The sequence below is a fragment of the Neoarius graeffei genome, chromosome 23, assembly GCF_027579695.1.
Source record: "Neoarius graeffei isolate fNeoGra1 chromosome 23, fNeoGra1.pri, whole genome shotgun sequence".
Lineage (NCBI taxonomy): Eukaryota > Metazoa > Chordata > Actinopteri > Siluriformes > Ariidae > Neoarius > Neoarius graeffei.
The window spans coordinates 22,394,555-22,415,778 of record NC_083591.1 but is presented as its reverse complement, the minus strand read 5'-3'; the positions used below and the strand labels follow the sequence as shown (position 1 = coordinate 22,415,778).

General features: G+C 42.7%; 1 protein-coding gene across 1 annotated transcript in view; it reads left to right on the top strand.

Annotated features, from left to right (window-relative positions):
• Positions 1-21,224, top strand: part of slco5a1b (solute carrier organic anion transporter family member 5A1b) — a 136,175-nt gene that overhangs the window by 98,440 nt on the left and 16,511 nt on the right. Inside the window, exons 20-21 of the mRNA XM_060905291.1 lie at positions 9,403-9,456; positions 9,567-9,631. Coding sequence (XP_060761274.1) covers positions 9,403-9,456; positions 9,567-9,631 — 119 coding nt within the window. The remainder of the gene's footprint in view (positions 1-9,402; positions 9,457-9,566; positions 9,632-21,224) is intronic.

Here is a 21,224-nt window from a genome sequence, read left to right as displayed (position 1 = left end):
GAAAAAAGCAGTGGACCCAAGACAGAACCTTGTGGAACACCAAAGTTTACCTCAGTACGTCTAGAAATATCACCATTTATATCAACATACTGATAACGATCAGTTAGATAAGACCTGAGCCAGGAGAGGGCCATTCCCTTAACTCCCACAACATTTTCTAGTCTATCCAGAAGAATGGAATGATCAATGGTATCAAATGCTGCACTAAGGTCAAGCAACACAAGTAGCGAGACACAGCCCTGATCAGACGCCAACAGTAGGTCGTTTACTACTTTAACCAGTGCTGTCTCTGTGCTATGATGAGGTCTAAATCCTGACTGATACATTTCATGGATGTTATTCCTATGTAAATATGAGCATAACTGCTGTGCCACAGCTTTTTCAAGGATCTTGGAGATAAAGGGGAGGTTTGATATTGGCCGATAATTGGACAGCTGACAGGGATCAAGGTCAGGTTTTTTAATCAGGGGTTTGATAACTGCTAGTTTAAAGGATTTGGGTACATAGCCAATCATAAAAGAATAATTTATTATTTTTAGAAGCGGTTCAATTACTCCAGGCATTATCTGTTTGAATAGATGTGTCGGTAAGGGATCTAGTATGCAAGTTGAGGCTTTTGATGTAGAGATTAATGAAAGTAATTCAGTTTCTTTTAGGGGAGTAAAACATTCTAACTGATGATCTGATACAGTTATATTGTTAACTACAAGGTCACTTTCATTGTCTAACCTTAAATTAGTAGTTTGAATTTTTTGTCGGATATTCTCAATTTTGTCATTAAAAAAATTCATGAAGTCGTTGCTACTACATACTGCAGGTGTGCATGTGTTGATAGTGGACTTATTCCTGGTTAATTTTGCTACAGTATTAAATAGGAATCTAGGATTATTTTTGTTATCTTCTATTAGGGAGGAGAAATATGTTGATCTCGCAGCACTAAGAGCTTTTCTATACTTCAGGAAGCTCTCCTTCCAAGCTAATTTGAACACTACCAATTTTGTTTGACGCCATTTACGTTCCAATTTTCGAGTGGTCTGTTTTAATGTGCGAGTGTCATCATTATACCAGGGTGCTAATTTTTTGTCTCTGACCATTTTCCTTTTTAGAGGAGCTACATTATCTGAAGTATGGCGGAATGTTGACTCTAAGCATTCAGTTGCCTGATCAAGTTCTGCAGGGGCTGACAGTGACCCAATCAAAGTTGACAGCTCTGGGAGATCATTTATAAAGCTCTGTGCAGTAGTTGACGTGAAAGTACGTTTAATACAGTAGCATGGTGAGGTGCATATATTATTACTCAGACATATTTTGAATGAGATGAGACAATGATCTGAGATAACTTCAGACTGTGGAAGTATGACTATATTGTCTACGTTTAATCTTAGATCAAGGGTGTGACCACCATTATGGGTCGGTCCTATGACATTCTGCTTAATCCCGACTGAATCTAAGATGGACACAAACGCTGTTTTTAAAGGGTCTTCTGGGTTATCGAAGTGAATATTAAAATCTCCGACAACTAAAGCTTTGTCTAAGGAAATAACCAGATCTGAGATACAATCTGCAAATTCAGAAAGAAACTCAGAATATGGCCCTGGGGGCCTGTAAATAATAAGCAATGGAATTAACTGGGTAGACTTATTTTTCGAGGCTACATACATTATATGAGTATGAAGAACTTCAAATGTATTAAATTTATAACCAGGTTTTTGTGTTACACCTAGATAATCGTTATAAATAACCGCGACGCCTCCTCCTCTGCCAGTTAGACGAGGCTGGTGTATATAACTGTATCCAGGAGGACTCGCTTCATTTAATGCTATATATTCATTTGGCTTAATCCATGTTTCTGTTAAACACAGTACATTAAACTCCTGATCAGTAATGAGTTCATTAACCATTAGCGCTTTAGATGTAAGAGATCTAATATTTAATAGCCCCACCTTTAGATCAAAGGTGCTGGCAGCAGCTGTACAGTCAGTATGATCTAATTTTATATTGATTAGGTTACTGGAACAAACTCTCTGAAAATTTCTACCTTTTTGTTGAGCTTGGGGAACAGACACAGTCTCGATGTAGTGGACCCTGAGTCCCGACTCTGTGCAGCTAGCAGACAGTCGGTTTAGCCTGTTCGTCTGCTCCCTGGCCTTGGCTCTGGATTGTCAGAAATTAACTAGGCCTGTTCTGAGACTATGACCTATGCTGCAGGAAATGAGAGCAGCACCTTCCCGAGTGGGATGGATACTGTCCCGCCCTAACAGGCCAGCAGTGCCCTCAAAATTAGCCCAATTATCTATAAAGCCCACACTGTTTTCAGAGCACCACCTGGACAGCCAGCAGTTCAGCGACCATAACCTGCTGTAAGCTACATCGCCACGCCGCATTGGGATGGGGCCAGAGCATACTACAGCATCGGACATCGCCTTCGCTAATTTAAACACCTCTACAAAGTTACTCTTAGTAACCTCAGCCTGACGAAGGCGTATATCATTAGCTCCTGCATGGATAACTATCTTTGAGAACCTGTGCTTGCCTAGGACCCTAAGATTACCTGCTATGTCCGGCGCCCTGGCTCCCGGTATACACCTGACTAAAGCTGCTGGTGCCCCTAAAGGCTGAGCTAATTTCACGTGCCGTATGATAGAGTCCCCTATAACCAGAGCTCTTTCAGGTTTCTCAGTGGGTGCATCACTAAGGAGAGCAAACCTGTTCGACACGTGACGCGGAGAGGAGTGGTGCTCCCGTGGGCGAGCCTCAGCGGTAGCTTTGGCTCTACGCTTATGCCGCCGAGCCGTCACCCATTCGCCCCGCTGTAAGGGCTCTAATGCCGGAGTTGGGGGATTGCTAACTCCACTTAGGGCGTCCAGACTTTCCCTAACAGAAACTACACTGTTCTCACGCTCACTAACCTGCTCTAAAGCCTGGACACGCGCTTCTAGCACTGTAATCTTCTCCGTCAGAGAGCTAACTAATCTGCACTTATCACAAGTAAAGCTAATAAAGCTATCGCTAGTGACGGAGGAAGAATGACTAAACATCCTGCACTCAGCACACTGAACAGGCTGAAGGTGTTCCATGATGAAAAGATTCACGTACCTTAAATGAAGATCTGTTGATATTAAAGCAGATCAGATGTGGATGGCCTCCGCTTGTGGACTTTACACAGGAGGAGAGAAAAAGAAAGCTTCCGGTCTCGGCGTTCTTCCGAAAAAAGAAAGAGAAAAAAACGGGGAAAAAAACGGAAAAAGGAAAGCGAAAGTGAAAAGTACAAAAATGAAAGCGACAGTACAATAAAAATGAAGAGGATACTGGAAATTTATTTGTAGAAAAAAAGTTAAAAAAGGATTAGTAATTAACGCCGGCACTCGCGGGAAAAAGGACTCGGCGCGAACAACCCAGGAAGCAGGAAGTGCCTGTGGCTCTCTGCATGTATCATGTCCCCTTGAGCAAACAGCACTTTTGTTTTGTGTTTTGTTTTTATTCACTGCCCTTGTGCTTCTTTGTTTACACTTACAGATTAATTTTCCTTTGAAATTTTTCTGGCATCTACTCCGTCCTGTTCACCTTTGATTTGCTTGATTCCATTTAAGCGCTGATGTTTCAGTTTTTCCGTGTTTAGTTTTATGATGCTTGTGTCAATAAGTTCTGAGCCTTGTTTCTTTGTTGTACTTTAGTTCTGTGTTTTATGTATTCTACTCTGATTTCCCAGTTTTGACTTGTGCTAGTTTTTCTTGTTTTAATCATGGATTACTTTTGTGTTGTGGTGTCTGTCTGTACTCTGACTCCTGCCTGGAATTGGACACTGATTTCTGGTTTGCCCTAAATAAAATTTACACTGATTTCACTCACTTCCATCCTGCTTGATCTCCATACCACATGTTACAGAGGGTGATGGTCTTTTTGGTCAGTAAAAAATCGAAGAGTTGATTATTAAGGAGCTACCACACCAGACTTTATTTGTATTGTTTGGATCTGAAAAGAAGAAAAATATCTCCAAGTCTCTAATATCACACCTGCTAGAACCAGAATATTTTGACAGTGGCAGATGATCAGTTATGGCTCTTTTTCACTGCATGGTACCAACTTGACTCGACTCTACTTGTTTTTTTGGTTTTTCATTGGGCCAAAGTTGTGGATAATTCATGGTAACTGTTACAATTTTGGTATAACCTTTATCAAGGTTCCAAGCAAGCTGAGGCAAAACCAAATGGTGACATGAAAACACAGTAGACTGCTGATTGCTCAGAGAGAATCGTATCACTGCATCATCTGTGCACAACAGGCTGCACGGGATATCCTGAACAAACCCTCCATTTTTAAATAGCATTATATTTATTTATTATACTTTACTGATTGTATGTTTGTTTTCACCTCTCACATGCATGTTTGTGTGTGTGCACAAAACGGTGTTAGGGCAAGCTGAAGTTGCCACAATTCGTCATGTTTCTAACACATTTAGTTAGACCAAAAAAAAAACTGCGTAAAAAGCTGCATCCAAACAGTCAGGATATAATGGTAATGACAAAGTGGCATCAGTTTACAAGCAGCAGAAAAGCCATGTGTACTATCTGAGCAGGTGGGTGGAGCACAGAAGCACGGCAGGCCAGAACTGAGTTCTTAAAAACTCTTTTATTCTTTGCTTTTCAGTGTTAAACATTCACTCTCCCAGTCTAACACACACACCAGTGTTCTGGTTGGGGAGAGCTCCCTTCCTCTGCTCTCCCTCTTCTCTTATAGGGCGCGGTCACTGGGGAAGACACACAAACACAGGTTAATTCCCATCAGGTACAGCGATTCTACCACTTACCTTCCCTGACTCCGCCCTCCATTCACAGACCGATGCTTGACCACGCCCCCGCTGCCACACCATGCTATACAGTGGTGCTTGAAAGTTTGTGAACCCTTTAGAATTTTCTATATTTCTGCATAAACATGACCTAAAACATCATCAGATTTTCACACAAGTCCTAAAAGTAGACAAAGAAAACCCAGTTAAACAAATGAGACAAAAATATTATACTTGGTCATTTATTTATTGAGGAAAATGATCCAATATTACATATCTGTGAGTGGCAAAAGTATGTGAACCTTTGCTTTCAGTATCTGGTGTGACTCCCTTGTGCAGCAATAACTGCAACTAAACGTTTCTGTTAACTGTTGATCAGTCCTGCACACAGGCTTGGAGGAATTTTAGCCCATTCCTCCGTACAGAACAGCTTCAACTCTGGGATGCTGGTGGGATTCCTCATATGACCTGCTCGCTTCAGGTCCTTCCACAACATTTCGATTGGATTAAGGTCAGGACTTTGACTTGGCCATTCCAAAACATTAACTTTATTCTTCTTTAACCATTCTTTGGTAGAATGACTTGTGTGCTTAGGGTCGTTGTCTTGCTTTATGACCCACCTTCTCTTGAGATTCAGTTCATGGACAGATGTCCTGACATTTTCCTTTAGAATTTGCTGGTATAATTCAGAATTCATTGTTCCATCAATGATGGCAAGCCGTCCTGGCCCAGATGCAGCAAAACAGGCCCAAACCATGATACTACCACCACCATGTTTCACAGATAGGATAAGGCAAGTCAAGTTTATTTTTATAGTGCTTTTAACAATACATTGTCGCAAAGCAGCTTTACAGAATTTAAATGACTTTAAACATGATCTAATTTTATCCCTAATCTATCCCCATTGAGCAAGTCTGTGGCAAAAGTGGCAAGGAAAAACTCCCTCAGACGACATGAGGAAGAAACCTCAAGAGGAACCAGACTCAGAAGGGAACCCAACCTCATTTGGGTGATAACAGACAACATGATTATAACATTTTTACTGGTTTTAACATAATCTCAGTTTCGTTGATGTTATAACTCTTCATTAATGGAAACATGAGTGCAAAACTGTTCATGACAACTGCAGTCTTAAAGTTAGCAAGTCAACTGTAGTCCTCAGCCATAAAAGCATTACTGTAAGTGTCCAGAGCATCTTCCAAGTGTGACTTTCAACATAATGTTCTTATGGTGGAATGCAGTGTTTTCTTTTCTCCAAACATAACGCTTCTCATTTAAACCAAAAAGTTCTATTTTGGTCTCATCTGTCCACAAAACATTTTTCCAATAGCCTTCTGGCTTGTCCACGTGATCTTTAGCAAACTGCAGACGAGCAGCAATGTTCTTTTTAGAGAGCAGTGGCTTTCTCCTTGCAACCCTCCCATGCACACCATTGTTGTTCAGTGTTCTCCTGATGGTGGACTCATGAACATTAACATTAGCCAATGTGAGAGAGGCCTTCAGTTGCTTAGAAGTTACCCTGGGGTCCTTTGTGACCTTGCCAACTATTACACGCATTGGTCTTGGAGTGATCTTTGTTGGTCGACCACTCCTGGGGAGGGTAACAATGGTCTTGAATTTCCTCCATTTGTACACAATCTGTCTGACTGTGGATTGGTGGAGTCCAAACTCTTTAGAGATGGTTTTGTAACCTTTTCCAACCTGATGAGCATCAACAACACTTTTTCTGAGGTCCTCAGAAATCTCCTTTGTTCGTGCCATGATACACTTCCACAAACATGTATTGTGAAGATCAGACTTTGATAGATCCCTGTTCTTTAAATAAAACAGGGTGCCCACTCACACCTGATTGTCATCCCATTGATTGAAAACACCTGACTCTAATTTCACCTTCAAATTAACTGCTAATCCTAGAGGTTCACATACTTTTGGCACTCACAGATATGTAATATTGGATCATTTTCTTCAATAAATAAATTACCAAGTATGCAAGACAATTTTTGTCTCATTTGTTTAACTGGGTTCTCTTTATCTACTTTCATGACTTGTGTGAAAATCTGCTGATGTTTTAGGTCATATTTATGCAGAAATATAGAAAATTCTAAAGGGTTCACAAACTTTCAAGCACCACTATACTGTATATGGTGTAATTGTTAGAGCACTGGACTTTCACTTGGCAAATGCAAGTTTGTGTCCCTGCTTGGCATGTTTTATTTGGGGAAAGTTGTGCTGCAGGTAATTCATTGAAAATTCTGGTAGGTAGCATTGTCATGGCATCCACAAAACCCAGATTCATCCATCAGACTGCCAGACAGTGAAGTGTGATTCATCACACCAGAGACAACATTTCCACTGCTCTCCAGTGGCAGCATGCTTTACACCACCGTAGCCAATGTTTGGCATTGGACATATTGATCTTAGGCTTATATGCAGGTGCTCAGCCATGACAACCCATCATGAAACTCCAGACACACAGCTCTTGTGCTGATGTTACTTCCAGAGGCAATTTGAAACTCTGTAGTGAGTGATGCACAGAAGATAAGTGGTTTTTATGAGCTATACACTTGGTGGCCCCAGTCTGTGAGTTTGCATGGTCTAGCAGTTGACAGGGGCAGATCTAGCAGGGCAGAAATTTCATGAACAGAACTGGTGGCAAAAGTGACATCCTATGACAGTGCCATGTTTAATGGTGCTGACTGCAAAGTTGAATTCTGGGCAAAATCTTCTCTTTTGGGCTCTTGGAGTTTTGAGATATTTCAGTCCTGCACACACTGTGTATCCTATGTGTCACTGTTTTGCAGAGATAAAATGTGTCCCGTATTTTACGATTCCAGAGATTGAAGAAGTAAGTGAGCACCAATATCATGTGACTACTGTGGGGTGTGTTTGACCTACTTTTAACCAAAACAAGTTGGCATGAGCAAACACGGCGGACTCCACTCTCCTGCCAGCTAAAAAACAGCGGAAAAGAAAAGGAATGCCTGCCTAATGAGTGCAACTGAAAGATAGAGCAAGATTAGATGATGTCATTTTTCTGGACAGACAACTAAATCATTCTTCCTAGTGCATAGCTATCTTAGCCTTAGAATGCATGGGCTCAACTCCACAGGAGCCAGTATGGAGATATACACCTAATGTTTTGAGCTTACAGAGAAAGAAAAGATAACACAAAAGCAGTAACAGAGAAAAGATATATGTCATTTGTTTCACGGATCTATTTGCAAATGTAAACCACAAATCACACCTCTGTTACTCAAAACTCTCCGAGGTCGATGCAGAGTCACAATGTTTCCTGCGCATCACCATCTTGGTGTGACCCAGTTCCATAGTTATGCTAATTACTTAAAGCTCCTTGCATTCTGCTGTTTCCCTAAGGTCATACTGTTTACCTCAAGAGGGAGGAAAACAGTCCCAAAATGAAGAAAAGGGACATTCAGCACATCAAAATGATCACATCTTATCCGCATGATATTGTTTTTGCAAGACATAGGAAAATGCTATGCACAATAAAAAAAAAATTGAAAATTTCAGATGACTTTGCAGTCAGCACCTTTAAAGTCAGTGAGCTCTTCAATACAGCCTATTTGACTGCCAGTGTTCATCTATGGAGATTAAACAGTTAGAAGGTGTGTCCACATACTTTTAGCCATATAATGTATGTTTGGCACGAGGATGAGACCTTGTCACCCAAAGAATACTACTGTATATCCATAGTGAACAGTGGTGGTGGCAGCATCATGATATGGGGCTGCTTCTCTTCAGCTGGGACTGTAGTTCTAGTCAAATTTGAGTCAATCATGGATAGTTCCGAAATACCAATCTATTTTGATCTAAAACATGCAGATCTCATTTAGACAGCTGAAGATGAAGAAAATGTCACCTTCCAACATAATAATGACCCAAAGCACAAACCAAATCAACACAGAAATGGCTTCAGAAGAAGCTGTTAATACACACACACAACCCCCCCCCCCCCCCCAAAAAAAAAAACAAAAAAAACAAAAACGCATCAGTATGTGGAGGGCTCCTTCTATCTTCTCTCTATTTTTTACTTTTATTTAATCCCTTGCCATCTCCCTCTCTCTGTTTCATTGTTTGAACGGTTGCCAGTGTCATTTTTGTGCTAATGCAGCTTGTGCACTCTGACTCCAGTTGCATAGTCACAAAAGTGATCACTGACAGCCGTTACTCCACATCCTAGTGCACCTTGGGATATCCCTGCTTTCCTTACCTCCATGAGCACTGTTCTGGTCTCTGCTGCTCTTGTTCTACTCTATCCTTTTTCCTTACCCACTAAACTTGGGGGAGTATGTTTTCTGTCTCTGTATGTCACTTTTTGATTTCTGTCCTACTTTGCACCTTTTGTGTAGTCCTTATATCACAGCATTTTGCCTACATGACTGAAACTCTCAGTTGCTAATGGAGCTCATGAACTATAATATCCTAACTATGATGAACTGTGTGTGTATGTGTCTGTGTGTGTGCACATGTGCATGCATGTTTGTGTGTATGTACACACATGCACACTTTGCTGAATATACTGAAATCTGTAAAATATTCATAATATCACCAAAATAAGCCCTAAATATTTGACACATGGTGTGCTTTTTTCACAGAAAAGTAAATAAATGCTACAGAGGAAGGTCCTGCCCCATCATAGTTCACTGCAGGCAAGTATATTAAACAATAATCAGGAACATAAGGATGCTGCAATTAAATAATAATCAGTCATTCAGTTAGTCATTCAGTCAGTCTCTCTTTCTCCCTCTCTCTCTCTCAGTGATGGAGCAGGGAGGACTGGGACATACATACTGATTGATATGGTTCTGAATAAGATGGCTAAAGGTAGGTGTACAATAACTTTATGATCTCTATAAAACTCTCTCATACATACGAATTTCTTAAATAAACCCTGTTCTCCTTGCTTTTACTAGCTATGTGATTTGTGTTGTAAAAACACTGTACTTATATGTATGATAACTACACTGCAACCCCACTATAATGAAATCTTTTACTATGAACTGTCACATATAACAAACTAAGTTTGTGTCCCCCACCTTTAATGACAATGATTTGGAGTCTTCAAAAAACAAACAAACAAAAAAAAACCCCACACTCACTGAGCCATGCATTCCTCTTCCCACCAGAGACAAACAATAAGCGATCAAGTCCACCATCAAGTTAACAACGTGTTAACGCCATAAAACAAAGTCCTAACTAGCCTCAATTAGTTGTTGATCACTAACAAGTATGGTAATCATTGACTTCAAAAAATCCCTTAAAAGGACTTTATTTTACAAGCTAAATGTAGTTTTACTCGAGTCTTTACTCCGTAAGCATTGTTGTCGTGTCTACTTTTAAACATAAGGTACTCTCCATCTGTCAGAAAATGCAGGCGATAGATGGATGTAATCACTGGAAGAGTTTTATTTAAAAACATGCTGGCAAACAGATCCAAATCAGTGATCAAAAATCAGAGTTGAGAAACAGGCAATGGTTGAGCGAGGCACAGACAGGATATCAAAGGTGGAGACAAAGGCATAATCCAAAATACAAAACAGAGTCGGAAACCAGAATATCAACACAGTGCTACGAAAGGCTTGGGAACATGAGATACAAAGTACAACACATTGCAGTATACTTTACAAAGTCTGTGTGTCGTGAGAGTCCTTATAAGCGCGCACTATGATTGCACACTAATCCGGAGCAGGTGCATAGTACTTAGTCCTAATGGCGCTGCATGCATGCAAGTGAGCAGCAGTTCAAGGTGTGCTGCTGTGCATGTGTGGACGTGACACTGTCGAAGATAAACTTCATATCCTGGACTGTTGAAAACATGGTGAGAAAGCAGCAATCTTTTCTAAAGAATGTGGTATCCCGAAAAATTCAATTTGAACTTTTAATGTAAAAGAACAAGAGCTCCAATAATTTGTCCATAACTGCAATCAACATGATGGTTTGAAAAGAAAGAAGATGCAGCAAGCAGATGATGGCGAGTGTGACGTATTTCCTTAAGAGTGCCTTATTTCTATTAGTTAAGAGTGACTTATTTCCTTTATTTTGTAAATCTGTAAACGAATTAAGCGAAAATGTAAATTAAACACAGTTGGTCTTATTTTATGTAAGAGTGAGTGTTTGGCATGACAAATGGGTCGTTTTCAGTATTGTGAACTTTTTGGTATAATGAACTATTTGGTCCCCCAAGGAGTTCGTTATAGTGGGGTTGCAGTCTATTTCTGTCTTTAGGTTTTGTATTTTTAGGACCTTGGTTAATAGTGAAAGCAATATACAGATTCCATTCCATAATACAAGGTCAGTTTTACTTACAAAATGAACCATAATCAACTCTAGAATAATTGGCATCCTGCATTAAAATGAAGTTATTTAGAAATAATAGTATCTTTTGTCATTTTTATTCAAATGTGACACCTGTTCTGCCCTCACTTAATAATGACTACAGTTAGACAAATGCAAACGTGTCACATATCTTGAATTTTAAGGATATTCTCCTTTAAACAGTGGTCCACTAGGAACTCAGTAAAGCTAGCATGCAAAATCTCTCTCTCTCTCTCTCTGTGTATATATATATAAATAATACAATATATATAATGAAATTTATTATATAATATATATATATAATAAAAACACACACACACACACACACAGATTCATATATACACAGGATGGCAAACATTGACTTACGAATTCAATTGCCTGGACTATATTCGACAAGTAATAAATAGTGCACAATACATAAACATAAAAACCAGCAAAGCACTTAAAAACAACACATGATATGCAAACAAATTAAACCTTCTATACAGGATGTATAAGGATGCATTATGTAGTGAAAGTTCATTATGTCTACCTATTGAAACTATTCTTTAAATTTGTTTCTTAAGACAAGGATTTTTTAAGATGTTACCTTGACAGTTTCGGCGATAAACTTCCGCCTTCTTCAAAACAGTCACCAGATGTCGAGTGGTGACATGCCTTATCAGCTGATGTTACTCTAAGGAGGCGTGAACGTCCCGCCCAATTTGACAGGTAGTTCACGCCTCCTGCTGTCAGGTCGCTCCTCCAGGACGGCGCTCCAGGTGTGTGACAGCGCGTACGCTCCCTCATCCCGGTTCATCGTTCTCTGCGCACGCTTTCGTATCTCCACTGCCTCCAAAATCCAATGCTGGAATCTATTTTCTTCAGCGCGAATGACTCTGGCCTCTTCCCAATTCATTATATGATTTTGCCGTTTACAGTGGTCTGAAATGGCTGATTTTAAGTTTTCTTGGTGTGCTTTTTCTTTTTCGGATCTTGTGAGTCTTTTTGTTGTTTCTTTTTCACATTCTATTTGGTGTTCTTTTTTGCGAGTATGGAAGCATCTGCCCGTTTCGCCAATATAAACTTTATTACATGAACGGCAAGGGATTTCATATATGACGTTGCATTTATTGTCCAGTTGTATTTTATCTTTGGGGTGAACTAGCAGCTGTCGGAGGTTTTTGTATGGTTTGACCGGGGTGTTGATGTGGTATTTCTTCATGGATCGTTGGATGCGTTCTGTAACTCCTTTTATGTATGGTAGTGTGACAAAGCCTCGGTTTGTTTTTTCTGTGTTTTTCAAAAACTCAAAACAACTGGCGAAAGAACTAAAGGAAATCAAGATTAAAAAGGATGAAATTTTCGTATCACATGACGTCATATCCCTCTTTACAAAAACACCGGTCACAAACACTCTCAACATAGTAGAAAACCGGTTAAAAGCAGACAGAACCCTGAAAAAACGTACAAAACTTACAGCACAGGACATAACAAAACTATTACATTTCATTTCCACTTCCACATATTTCCAATTCAGAGGCACAATTTACAGACAAAAAGAGGGATTTGCAATGGGGGACCCGCTATCTGCCACTCTATGCAACTTTTTTATGGAGGATCTGGAAACCCGAGCCATAGAAACAGCACCGGATGACTGCAAACCTATCTTCTGGAAAAGATACGTTGATGACATTCTTGAAATAACCAAAACAGGTCACACACAACAATTCACGGATCATCTAAACTCCATAGACAAGACAGGCAACATCAAATTCACACACGAAGAGGAAACGGACAAGACAATAACTTTTCTGGATCTAAAAATACACCACACAGAAGAAGGGAACATTAAAATCACAACATACAGAAAACCTACACATACCGACCAATATCTACTCTGGACATCTGAACATCCCATCGCACACAAAATGTCAGTAATCAGAACATTATACGACCGAACACAGAACATCACGGAGGAGAAAGACAGACAGGAGGAGGAACAACACATCCAACAGGCTTTAAAAAACTGCCAATATCCACCGTGGGCAATTCAAAAAGGGAAATTACAGACACAAACAAAGGAAAAAAACAAACAAACAAACAAGGAAAAACACAGAAAAAACAAACCGAGGCTTTGTCACACTACCATACATAAAAGGAGTTACAGAACGCATCCAACGATCCATGAAGAAATACCACATCAACACCCCAGTCAAACCATACAAAAACCTCCGGCAGCTGCTAGTTCACCCCAAAGATAAAATACAACTGGACAATAAATGCAACGTCATATATGAAATCCCTTGCCGTTCATGTAATAAAGTTTATATTGGCGAAACGGGCAGATGCTTCCATACTCGCAAAAAAGAACACCAAATAGAATGTGAAAAAGAAACAACAAAAAGACTCACAAGATCCGAAAAAGAAAAAGCACACCAAGAAAACTTAAAATCAGCCATTTCAGACCACTGTAAACGGCAAAATCATATAATGAATTGGGGAGAGGCCAGAGTCATTCGCGCTGAAGAAAATAGATTCCAGCATTGGATTTTGGAGGCAGTGGAGATACGAAAGCGTGCGCAGAGAACGATGAACCGGGATGAGGGAGCATACGCGCTGTCACACACCTGGAGCGCTGTCCTGGAGGAGCGACCTGACAGCAGGAGGCGTGAACTACCTGTCAAATTGGGTGGGACATTCACGCTTCCTTAGAGTAACATCAGCTGATAAGGCACGTCACCACTCGACATCTGGTGACTGTTTTGAAGAAGGCGGAAGTTTATCGCCGAAACTGTCAAGGTAACATCTTAAAAAATCCTTGTCTTAAGAAACGAATTTAAGGATGCATTCCTGAATCCTGTGCAGCTGTATGTGCAATTTCCTGTTATTCTGCTGTCAGTGGAAATGAATGAAAATGAAATGAAAATTATATTTCTTTATGGCAAGGAGTATAACTATTACCCAGGCTTTCTTAATAAATAATACTTAAAATTTATTCAAATAATTTGTCAGTAAAATAGCTCTCAGTTTTAGTCTCACTTGTTGCTTTTGACCTGTTACCTTGGAGTATAAATAAAGTATAAGGCTGCACAAGTAGTGGAAAACGCTTTGCTTTTATGTAAATTAATATCTCACTCGGCATAAATGAAGGTTAAATGTGTGTTCATTTGGTTAAGTAAATATCTCATTTTATAATGACTTCAATTTATAAGGTTAGTGTACTAGTGTGATGCAGCTGTGACAAACCAGATGCTCGCGCAGGGCCGGCTCTAGGTCTTTGGCTGCCCTAGGCGAGATTGAGTTTTGCCCCCCCCCCAAAAAAACCCCCTCTAATAACATCTAAATAACACTTTAATCTAATCACTCTATTCTATTACTATTAAACAATGTACGGTGCATGGACAATAAACAAAAAGTCATTTTTATCTTTTTCATTATTGTTATTATTGTTATTATTATTCACATAAAGTGTCACAAAGTAAAATGACCACACAAATTCAATACATATCTCCATATAATGGGCAAAAACTCTTCCGCACCCTGTTCAAAGTGTAGTGCATGGACAATAAACAAGAAATTATTTTTAGTTTCTTTTTTGCTATTAAAAGTTAAGTCATCTCTGAAGAATTAACAAATTAAATGAATAAAAAATTCTACAATTCTAAATTGTGCAAACTTAAGCACCCTGTTAGGACATCAATGGGCTGTATTTTCAAACAAAAGTGCTATTATGGGTACTTTGTTATTGAAGTAACATTACAATGGGACTCATCTGGTCTTCCTAATGGCAAATTCCTTGATAATATCATCAAATTATATTTCTCTTGAGATCTCTTGGATGATACTCATTAGAGCAAGCCCATTCAGTCGTTCTTGACTCATTGTTGACCTTAAGTATGTCTTCAGCAGTTTTAATTTTGAAAAGCTTCTTTCAGCAGAAGCTACTGTCACAGGTAGTGTAACAGCAGAGGTAAGGAGCGCGTATTTCTACATCCCCAGCCGCATCAGAGGTGTTGTAAAAAAAGGTTTTCAACCTTTCATGAGCCAGGGCGCACTTTTTTCAATGAAAAAATCTCAAGGCACATCACCAATAGAAAATGTTGACTGAAACTAAAACGCTGTTGCCAATATTTACAATATACAGTCATTTTATAATTTTCCACGGTACACTTGGTGATCTCTCACGGCACACTAGTGTTCCGCGGTACTAGAGTTCGGCAGCACAGTGGTTGAAAACACTGTACACCACTGATGCACTTGGTAACATCTCCATTCAATAACTCCATCCCTCTTTTTGGTGGGGTTTTGGTCGCCCTTGGTGCCCCTGGGCACACTTTGCGCTCTAGGCAATTGCCGGCGCTGGTAAAGAGAACACATCTGAGTGCTTGTGTTTCCCTGCAGTCTTGACGCACTGAGATTGTTTCTTGTTTTCAACTCGTTTATTATATTTTCCTTCAGGAAGCTCTTTGCAACATGGTTGCTTGAATGAGCTGCTAAACTGTCATTTTAATGAGAACACAGATCAACAAAGCAACTTTGTTTTATTAAAAAAAAAAAAACGTGCCAGGCATCATTGGAATATCTCGCTGCGAAACGTGTTCGGTGCATAAAAGACCTTTACTTCAGCCCAGACTGCTCAACGACACCGACAGACTGCTCCAAGTGCAGCCATATTCAAAACAAGCAACAGATCTATGTTAGTTATCTACGTTATGCAAAAACACTCTTTAGCCAACAACACTTAGGCTATTACATGGCCAAAACAGAGAATAGCCGCGGATGCGCACTTGAGCGCTTATTGTTTCATGATTAACAACCACCACCCCACCCCACCCCGCTTTTTTTGACAAATCGCACCCTGATTACATGCTTTGCTGTACAATTAAATTAGGCTAAGACATTATAATGCTGACTCGTTTTCAGAATAGTGGAAGTCATAATTTTTCTCCCCCCGTTTCTGCGCCCCTGGATGGATGCAGCGCCCTTAGCATTTGCCTATATTGCCTATGCCACGGGCCGGCTCTGTGCTCGCGGATGTAAAATCAAAACAAGGCTTGAATGAGAGAAGGACAATCCAAAATCAATGTACAAAAGCCAAGCCAGGTCAAAACTGAGAAATCCAAAACAGTAACAGGGGCTAGACAAATCGTGGTCAAAGAACAGGCAATAGTCGAAAAACCGGGAGTCAAGAGAAACGGGCAATCAGAACACAAGGGCTAGGCAAATCGTAGTCAGAAAAACAGACAATAATTGAGAAACTGGGAATCAAGAGAGACTGGCAATCAAAACACAAGGGCTAGGCAAAACAGGAAAAAAACGGAAGGTAAAAAGGGTCATACACAGAGAGACAATCGATATAAGAACGCTCAGTAGGCTTATGAGAAGTGAAGACAATACTGCGCAAAGGACAAGACAGACAAAGGGGTATAAATACAGACACAAACAAAAGATACAGGTGATGGTGATTAGAATTCATGTGAACCACTTCTATGAAGTGGTTCCAGATTGGCTGACGGAGTACATGTGATATTAGCTGGTGAGTGAGGGGGATTATGGGAAATGGAGTCCTGAGGGTTGAGGCAGATGGAGGGTGAGCCCAGAAGCGTGACAGTCCAAGGAGGTCGAGGGATGAGGATGACCATGACGACCATCACCCACGCTGCTGGGAACACTCCTGAGCTAGCCATCAGAACTGCCGCAGTGCTGGACAGAGGCCCATCACCGCAGACGACCTCTGGAACTGCTGTTGCGCAGACTGCCGGGAGGGCTGGACACATGGAGCCTGGGACGGCCCCTAGGCCGAGGCACGGGCTTCTCTGGATGACGCTGATGGAACTCCTCCACCAACCCCGGGTCCAGGACGGCTTGTGCAGGAACCCAGCTATGCTCCTCGGACCCATAGCCCTCCCAGTCCACTAGGTACTGCAGAGTCCCACCTCTCCTTCTGGAGTCCAGCAACCGATGGACAGCATACACCGGGGTGCCTTCCACGTACACTGGAGGTGGGGGTGCGACATCGGGTGTGGCCTCATCCAGTGGACCTGAGACAACAGGTTTCAGGAGAGATACATGAAACAAGTTGTAAACACGGTAATGCACAGGCACATCTACTTTGTAAATAACCTCATTGATTCTCTGAAGAATCTTAAACAGCCCAATGTACTTGGGCAGTAATTTTCTACTTCCCTCAGGAAACCTGAAGTCCCAGGTCGACAGCCACACTCTGTCCCCAGGGAGGTAGGTAGGTGTGTCAGCTCTATGATGATCCACCTGTCTCTTGTGTCGGCGGAGAGCGTTCTCGATGTGCTGGTGTGTCTGTTCCTAAACCTGCTCACTCTGTTGCATCCAACTGTCAATGGCAGGGTTGTCAGAGGGCATGGCAGGCCATGGCATTAAGGGGGGTTGATAATCCAGCATACATTGGAATGGTGTCAAACCCATAGCAGAGCTAATCAACAAATTTTGCGCCATTTCTGCCCAGGGCAAATATTTTGACCAGTTGGCTTGATTATCATGACAATAAATTCTCAAAAACTTTCCTAGTTCTTGGTTGACTCTTTCGCATTGACCATTAGACTGGGGATGGTACCTGAAGGTGAGACTCACGTTAACTCCCAGTCTCTCAAAGAATGCTGACCATACATGAGAGGTGAACTGAGGCCCTCAATCTGATACTATATCCTCAGAAATACCAAATATACAGAACACATAGTTGAAAAGGGCTTCAGCTGTCTGAAAGGCTGTAGGTAGGCTAACAAAGGGGATAAATCTAACTCCTCGTGAGAACCTATCAACAATGGACAGAATGACTGTGTAGTTCTGTGAGGGGGGGGCAAGTCAATAACAAAGTCTACCGCTACATGTCACCATGGACGAGAAGGGACAGGCAAGGGCATAAGTTTACTGGCAGGGAAAGTTTTGGGTGTTTTGCATTTGGACCAGGTGGTACACGAGGAGACAAACCTATGGATATCTAATAGCATGTCCTCCCACCAATATCTGCCAGACAATAACTGGTGAGTATGTGTCTCTCCCAGGTGGCCAGAAATTAAAGAGGAGTGGGCCCACATAATTAATTTTTCCCTGCATTGAATAGGCACATACTTCCTTCCCACAGGGCAAGATTCAGGGGCAGGAGTGACTGTTAATTCTGTCATGCTCCGCCCTGGACATCCACTCTGGAGATTACAGTTCTCCCACGTCAGCGCCGATCCGGATCTGGGATGGGAATTCCATCCTGCCTGCTTCCCTGTTCAGCGAGTGCTCACCTGAACTCACTTCCTGGTTTTTCACCACTGCATATTTAAAGGCCGTTCTCAGACTCTGACTTTGCCAGAACATCTCATTTGCTACTCTACCCATTTCTGTGCCTCTATTGTGTCTCATGGTTTTTTGCTCTCGCTATTTTTCTGGTTCATGGTTTTTTGCACTAAGCGTTTTTGTCTTTGCCTGTCTTGTGTTTTTGTCAAGTTTTTTTGTCTCTTTTTATCCAGATTATTTTTGCCATTTGTATTTTGTCTTGTTTGTTTACCTTTTGCCACACCCGTTTTCCCTTGGATTAAATCACCTTATTTATTGGATTACTATCTGTGTTCTGCTTTTGGATCCTTATCTCACCACACCTCCACCACCCCAACAGTATGTTCTGGCCAACATGGATCCAGTGGAAGTCACCCATCTGAGAACGGCCATCCAGCAACAAGGGACTCTCCTCAGGACCCACCAGCAAGACCTCCAACAGATTACCCAGAACCTCGCCACCCTGTCCAACTCACTCAACCTCCTCACCACACAGATGCAGCACTATCAAGCCGTGCCTACCCCTGCCCAGCCGTCTCCAACTTCAGCTCCTGCCACTGCTTTTCTCCGCGAGCCGAGACTCCCAGCGCCTCAGCCCTATGATGGAGAGCCAGGTAGTTGCAGATCGTTCTTATCTCAATGCTCATTGATCATGGAGCTGCAACCTCTGACCTTCCCCAAAGAATGCTCCTGGGTGGCATATATCATCACGCTCCTCACTGGCAAGGCCAGGGAGTAGGGGACAGTGGTCTGGGACGCTGACGCTCCCTTTTGCTCCTGTTTCAAAGATTTCTCCGAACAGATGAGGCGAACATTTGACCGTTCTCTGTCCAGCTGGGAGGCAGCTAGGGTCATGGAGCTGCGGCAGGGGTCCCGGTCTACCTCGGACTACAGCATCGAGTTCTGGACGTTGGTGGCATCATGCAGTTGGAACGAGAGCTCCCTGGTTGACACGCTCCTGCATGGCTTGTCCAACACCATTAAGGATGAGCTGGTATCGTGGGACCTGCCGTCGAACCTCTTCAGTCTCATGGACCTCACCAACCGCATCGACGCCCGGATCCAGCAACGGAGAAGAGAGAAGACCCACCCCAGCTTCACCTCCTCTCCACCTCCCGCCTCATCCGTCGAACCCATGCAGGTAGACCGGGTATGGGTGTCAGCAGAGGAACGACAATGCCGGTGGAGCACAGGGGCCTGCTTCTACTGCGGTCAACGAGGACGCATCTGCCGAGCCTGCCTGCTAAAAGGATGAGCCCACCAGTGAATAGAGGGGCCTTGGTGGGCAACGCTCGGACCAGCCCCCCGCTGATCATCCGTTACTTCCTGTCATCATCATCCATGACAACCAGCATCACCATCTCCATGCCCTCGTCGACTCAGGGCGGACAGGAACCTGATCTGCTCCACCACCGCCAAGCGTCTGAGAATCCCGCTACACGCCCTCGACATCTCACTGTCCTGACACTCAATGGCACTGGCTTGACCACCATCACCCACCTTACCACCCCACGCACCCTGAGGATTTCCGGTAACCACTCAGAAATCATCCAACTCCACGTCATGAACGACCCCCATGTACCCATCATCCTAGGATTACCCTGGTTAACGCAGCACAACCCCCACCTTAACTGGGCCGACAACACCATCCTAGGCTGGAGCCATTCCTGCCTAGCTTCCTGCCTGAACTCCGCTCTGCCTCCCACCAAACCACTGCAGCCTTCAGCCAGCGAGTTTCCCGACCTCTCTCACGTGCCTCCGGAATATCTGGACTTAAGACTCGTGTTCAGCAAGACCCAAGCAGTGTCCCTCCCTCCTCACAGACCCTATGACTGTGGAATCGACCTCCTGCCCGGGACGGTGCCACCCAAAGGGCAACTCTACTCTCTCTCCTGTCGAAAGGCAAGCCATGGAGAAGTACATCTCTGAGTCTCTGGCAGCTGGGATCATCCGCCCTTCCTCCTCCCCAGCAGGGGCAGGATTCTTCTTCGTGGAAAAGAAGGACAAGTTGCTCTGCCCCTGCATTGACTATCGAGGTCTCAAAGCCATCACGGTCAAGAACCGCTACCCACTACTGCTCATGACCATGGCCTTTGAACTGCTTCAGGGAGCCAAGATATTTACTAAGTTGGATTTACACAATGCCTACCATCTCGTGAGGATCAGGGAGGGGGACAAGTGCAAGACGGCCTTTAACACCACCACGGGCCACTACGAGTACCTCATGGTCCCTTTCAGCCTGATCAACGCGCCTGCAGTCTTCCAGGCACTCATCACTGATGTCTTAAGGGATTTTCTTAACATCTTCATCTTTGTGTACCTGGATGACATCCTGATCTTCTCTCGCTCCCTGGAGGAACACTGGGGCCACGTCCGGCAGATCCTCCCATGCCTGCTAGAGAATAAATTGTTTGTCAAGGCGGAGAAGAGCGAATTCCACCAGAGCTCTGTGTCATTTCTGGGGTTCATCATCTCCCCGGCTAGGATCCAGATGGACCCCCTCAAGCTTGAGGCAGTCGCTGACTGGCCTACCCCATCCTCATGATGAGAGTTCCAGCGTTTCCTGAGCTTCACCAATTTCTTCAGGTGCCTCATCTGTGACTTCAGCACGGTGGCCGGACCTCTCATGGCATTAACCTCGATTAAGACCCCGTTCAAATGGGAGGAGGAAGCAGAGAAAGCCTTCTCCATGCTCAAGTGCAAGTTCACCACAGCACCCATTCTCACCATACCTGATCCGACCAAACAGTTCATCGTGGAGGTCGACGCTTCCGAGTCCAGGGTCAGAGCCATTCTCTCCCAGAGGGTCAATGATAACAAG